The sequence below is a fragment of the Ovis canadensis genome, chromosome 3, assembly GCF_042477335.2.
Source record: "Ovis canadensis isolate MfBH-ARS-UI-01 breed Bighorn chromosome 3, ARS-UI_OviCan_v2, whole genome shotgun sequence".
In the NCBI taxonomy this organism is placed as follows: domain Eukaryota; kingdom Metazoa; phylum Chordata; class Mammalia; order Artiodactyla; family Bovidae; genus Ovis; species Ovis canadensis.
The window spans coordinates 32,505,675-32,511,674 of NC_091247.1; the positions used below are offsets into that span (position 1 = coordinate 32,505,675).

The 6,000-nt window shown below is 39.8% G+C and overlaps 1 protein-coding gene across 1 annotated transcript in view; it reads right to left on the minus strand.

Moving 5' to 3' along the window:
* Window positions 1-2,627, minus strand: part of DNAJC27 (DnaJ heat shock protein family (Hsp40) member C27) — a 38,254-nt gene extending 35,627 nt beyond the window's left edge. Inside the window, exon 1 of the mRNA XM_069580261.1 lies at window positions 2,248-2,627. Within this exon, the coding sequence (XP_069436362.1) occupies window positions 2,248-2,334 (87 nt within the window). The 5' untranslated portion in view covers window positions 2,335-2,627. The remainder of the gene's footprint in view (window positions 1-2,247) is intronic.
* Between the last annotated feature and the right edge of the window lie 3,373 nt (window positions 2,628-6,000).

Below are 6,000 nucleotides of genomic sequence, written 5' to 3' on the forward strand. Positions count from 1 at the left end.
TAAAAAAATTATTTTTGAGAAAGGCATTCAAAAGGAATCCACTCTACGACCAAACAGTAAATAGCTGTAACAAAAGTATTATTAAATGCCCATACTTTCCCAGTTTAACTATTTTTGTTGTAAACTGAATTCCCTTATACATTTGATTTATTTCTGGACTCCAGTCTGTTTCACTAATGTCTCTGTATTTACTTTCCAGTATCAATAGGAAAAGCTTAGTAACTTTAAAATATGTTTTAATATCTGATAGTGTTAGTTTCCTCTCATTTCTTCTCCTCAATTTTCTTGGTTAGTCTCATGTTTAATTTTTCATAAGGATTTTTAGTACCTTTTATTACGTTCTGAAGAAAACAACTACTGATGTTTTAACTATAACTGAGTGACATTTGTAGATTATTTTAAAGAACTGACATCTCCAAAATATTGGAGTGATCCTAATTAAGAGGACACATACCTTTCCACTTATCTAAGTAATTGCATGTCTCTATAGAAATGTTTCTTTATAATAGGTCCTAGGACCTACCTATATCTTCTGAAGTTTAAGCCTGGGCACTTTATTTTGGTCATTATTGTAAATTAAAACAGTTTTTCAATTATATAGTCCAAAAATTATAATTCTGATACAGTAAAGCTGTAAGTTTTTATATATTAATTTTGTCTCATTGTTTCTAATAGGTTTTCAGTTAATTCTCTTTGGGTTTTCAGATAAACAATCATATCATTAACATATAATGGCAATTTTGCTTTCTCCTTTTCAGCATTTCAAACATTATTTCTTTCTCCCTAACTGCACTGGTTAATAAATCTAGAACTGTATTACATGAACGTGGTTGACACTGGACATTTTAAGCTATTTCTAAAGTTGAATCATTAAGCACAGGAAAATTTTAAAAGTGAGCATGCTCACTTAGCTAGTTTAGTATTTAGTATATGACCTTCTAGAGGTCTTTCTTTTCTTTTCAATGCCTGGCACATAGTTTACATTCAGTAATCATTGACTTTCAGCTATGTTACTACATACATATACATAGATATATAAACAATACAAAATAATACTAAATGGAAAGAAAAGACACTAATAAACATTTACTGAGCATCAACTACGTGCAGGTCTTTGGCATAAACACTCCCATTAACAGCTCTCTGGGCATGTAGATCCTACTAGGAGTTGATTTTGACAGCAAGTAATGATTGGAAAGGGGGGCTTCCTGGTTGCTCAGTGGTAAAGTATCTGCCGGCAATGCAGGAGATGCGGGTGCGATCCCTGGGTTAGGAAGATCCCCTGGAAAGGGAAATTGAGGGAAATACTCAATCTAGTATGCTTGCCTTGGAAATCCCACGGACAGAGGAGCCTGGCGGGCTACAGTCCATGGGGTCGCAAAAGTCTTGGCGACTAAACAATGATGGAAAGAACATTGCAATGGAAGTGTGAAGACCCAGGTTCTAATTCTGTCTCAGTCACTGATTTGATGACCTTGGAAGGTTCTTAACTAACAGCTTCCACTCACCCTGAAGAAGAGACAATTTGGATGAAGAAGAGGCGGTCTTAGAATTCACGTGGGGATAAAGACCTCCGTTCACCTCTTGCCCTCCCTACCCCCAATACTACGGGAGAGTTTAGAGCTGATAGCCAGTAGACGCACCATAGAAAAAGACAGTGGATCTAAGACTTCTTTGCGATAATGCATGTGGTGACACTATCAGAGATAAACACAAAACAAAATAGAGCAAGTTCCTTGACATCCACTGCACCTCCCTGTGAAACACTTCAGCATCAGTTACGCTCTCTTACAAATGAAATGTAGATTCTGGGCTCCACATCTACAGAGTAAATTTTACAAATCCCCATCCTCACACACAGCCCAGTAAGTTATCAGCTCCTATGCTCTGCTGGGGTAACTAAACTTTTATTCTCCACCTCAAAGTCCTGTACGGGTCACCCAGAACGCAGATATGTTGTCCAAGCAGACGATCTGACATGAGGACCTAGGCCTCCTCTCTCTTTGGGATGTAGTCAACGGTTAGAGGCCACTCGAGACACCTTCTTAGGTGTCGGAGGGGGGCAACCCAAAGGTCAAAAAGGTCAGGAGAGTTTTTCCCGGTGGAGCCGTATCCCTCCGGAGACCCAGGCCTGCTCAGGGGCGGGGAGGAGGCCGGGCGACCAGGCTGTTGAGTGGCCGCCCTCGCAGCCAATCGGCACGTCGCTCCGCCGCGCTGTGGTCCCGCCCCTCCCAGCGCGGTACTCACTTTTCCCACTTCGGCGTTGCCCATGGAGATGACTTTGATGCGCAGGGACTTGCCAGGCTCCTTCCGCTTCGGCATGCTGGCCTCCATGGCCCTCGCTCTCTCGGGGCCAGCAGCCTCGGTCTCTTCTTGTTCACCACACTGGCCCGTCCCTCAGGCTTCCTCGTCCAATGGCGGGACCGCTGCTCTCGTCACCGCCCCGGCTCCGCGGCTCGCCATCCCCGCCGCTACCTGGCAGCGGGCGCTGGCGGTTGGGAGGGTAGGGAACTGGGGGAGGGAGAAGAGAGTCTCGCGATGCTAGCAAGGGGCCGCGTGACGTCATCACCAGGCCCCAGAGCTGAGGCTGCTCCCTAGGGTCGCGCGATCTGGCCCGGCAGCGTCCCTAGGCAGGAAGGCGGCCTCGCGGGAGGTGGCGGAGTTTTACACTTCATGGAGCATGCGACCTTGTGCCCAGGGTGGGGTTCAGGACCTAGAAATTTGTTAGGTTCGCAGCCGAGTGTTAGAAATTTATTGACTGTTGAAGGCAGATTCTCAGGCTGGAAGTAGCTGAAATTACGGATTAGTTCAAGGTCCATCGGTGCGGATATACCAAGTAGACCACGGTCCGTTTTGGTGTACTTTTTGTGGAGTCTTCAGTACCCATGGGCGCATCCACTTACCCCCTCTTCCAATATTATGTTTCCCTCGGGGTCCCTATTATGTACTTCTAGCCTGCAGGTGGAACGTTCAGATTAGACCTTTTTTACACTTTCACTTCTGTCAAGGTGTGTGTGATTGTAGCTGTGAGCTCAGTTTATCTCGTTACCCTGCTACTCATCCACATTTACCCCCATCTTGTTCTCACCTTTAGCTGAAAATATAACAATAATAATTCTGAGATAACCACTTTTCTCATTCCAAGTGATGAGACGGAAAGCATTTTTTTTTTTTTTTCGGAAAGCATCTTCTAGAATAGAAAACAGTTTGAGCAACTGTCGCTTTTTGGGTCAATATATTTAGCTACAGAAGAAGAATAGAATTTGACAAAAGTTTGTTTAGTGCCCTGAAAAAGAATGGCTGCCACTTTCCCACTAAATTATGAGGGGGAAGGTAGCATTGCTTCTGTTCACACATAGCTATAAACGTTTTAAATACATTACAGGAAGATAGTGACAAGGCTCAAAGTTTTGTAACAGTTATTTTAAGTTAGATTTTTCAAGTATTTTAATGTTAAAATTTAATTTTGAAACATTAAATGCTTATTAAGAAAAAAAAGCTTATTTTGGATTGTTTCCATAGTAAACAAGTAATGTAACTTAGTTCGATGAAGTTTCTAAAATCTTTGCAATTATGAAATATAAGTCCTGATTAGAATTTTGATAGTTTAAAGCTTAAAAGAATTGGATTTATACTGATTTTTCCAGACCTCCATGAATATTTTCCATTTTCATGCTGATCTCTCAGTATGATTTGATAAATCAATAAACATGTTTCTTTTATTTCCTCCAATTTATTTTTTTATTGGAGGAAAATTGCTTTACAATGTTGTGTTGGTTTCTGCCATACTGACCAGTGTAATAGAACTGATACTGTGGAAGTATAATTGCAAAACGTCAAATCTTCAATTATTGAAGACATTAGGTATAATACTGTTGAGCATGAGAGCAGTGAAATGTGCTAAAGATGAAAATTTATTATCATTTCTTCATATTGATGTTTTCAAGGTTTGAATATGTATAGCCATATTGTTTACTAGTTGTGTTAAATTAGTTTAAAGCAGAAAAAGCAAGAAAGTTAGCTTTCTCTTCCAGTCTAAGATAAAAAGAGCAAAGAGAAGTATGTTAACTGTGTATGGAGCTGGAAGATATAGTATGGGGATTAGAAACTGAGCTCCAGAGTCAGCCCTCTTAATCTTTAATGTTGGCATGACATGGGTGTGTAGTGGCAGTCAGGGCTGCCCATGAAGTAAATGGTAATCCCCAATAAACAACAGTGGTATGCTTTCATTTACTCATATTTTTTATGTTTTATCTGTTACAAAAGATTCTACATTTTTTTTATTAATTAACTTTTATTTTTGGTTGCACTGGGTCTTCATTGCTGTGTGGAGGCTCTCTCTAGTTGTGGAGAGCAGGGACTAGTCTCTAGATGTGCGGGCCCCTCATTGCAGTGGCCTCCCTTGTTGCAGAGCACAGGCCCCAGGCGCTCCAGCTTCAGTAAATGCGGCACACAGGCTCAGCAGTTACAGTTCAAGGGCCCTAGCGCGTGGGCTCAGTAGTTGTGGCACACAGGCTTAGTTGCCCTTCAGCATGTGGAATCTTCTGGACCAAGTATCTAGCCAGTGTCCCCTGTATTGGCAGGCAGATTCTTATCTACTGGACCACCAGGGAAGTCCAGATTCTATGTATTTATTCTTTAAAATAAACTATGAAGTATGTCAGACATACTTAAAGATATGAATGATTAATGTATATCTGTGTAGTGTCCACCACTTACCTTAGGAAATAAAACATCTGCAATAGTGTATGTACTCTTCCCCAAATGTACATCCCTCTTCCCACTCTACGAAACGTTACAACTATTTGAATTGGCGCTTCTAATTTCCAGGCATTTAAATATTGTTTTACTATATATGTATATACACCCTGAAATATGGTATTGTATTGCATCTTTTAGAAATCTTTATTTTGAAAGAATTTCAAGAATAGTGGGGAAAAAATCTTGTAAACCCTTTATCCAGATTCCTTGTTAATATTTTGCTCATTTCCTATATCAGTTGTGCTCACTAACTAGGTATGCACAAATATACACACAATTTGTCTAAATCGTTTGACAGTAGTTTGCAGATGTCTTTCTTTATTCATAAACACTTTGATGTGCATTTCCTAAATAACAAGGACTTTCTCTTACATAGCAACAGCATATTTATCAACTGGAGGAAACGTAACATTAACACAAAACCATCGTCTAATCCTGTGGTTCCCAAACTATGCACTGGGTGCCCCACAGCACCACGGTGAATTCATAGAGGGTATCTGTGTGATATTTTATTAATACATTCTGAACTTTCAAAAGGCAAGCAAAACTACTCACTTGAGGTTATGCACAGCTTTAACATTAGATGGCGCCATGTTTCTTGGAAATATCATATACTTGGGACGCTGGGTTTTTTTCAGTGTTTGTGATAAAAAGTACAGTGCAAAAATCAATGAGAACAGGAAGTGAGGGTGGTCTTACCCAAACTGAGTCCAAGATTTGAGAAGTTGTGCAGTGCACAATAGCTGCCTAAATCCCATTAGTAAATAATTGTGGTTATTTAAGACTGAAATAAAAATGCCATTTTTCTTTCAGTTTATGTGTAATATTTTTTTCAAATGGCAACTAAATTGTTAGAGCATAAATATTTAATAAGTTGTTTGGAACTAGATTTTTTTTTTTTTTTGGCCAAGGAACACCATGAAAAAATTACTGAGACACTGAGGGCACCTTGAACCAAGAACATGTGGGAAATTTTGATCAAACTCAAAAATCCTTATTCAGATTTTACCATTTACTCTAATAGTATTTTCTGTAACCACGTTTTTTACCCCTGGTCTGGAGCCTAATCCAGCATCATTTAGTTGTCATATATCTTCAGTCTTTTTTAAATCTGAATTTATTTTTAGAATATCCCTCAATTTATGTTTGGTGTATTCTTGTGATTAGATTCAGTTGTTTTTAAGATAGGGAAATTAATCTCCCTGGGCCAGACCTCAGGTTGTTAAAGTGAAAGTTGCT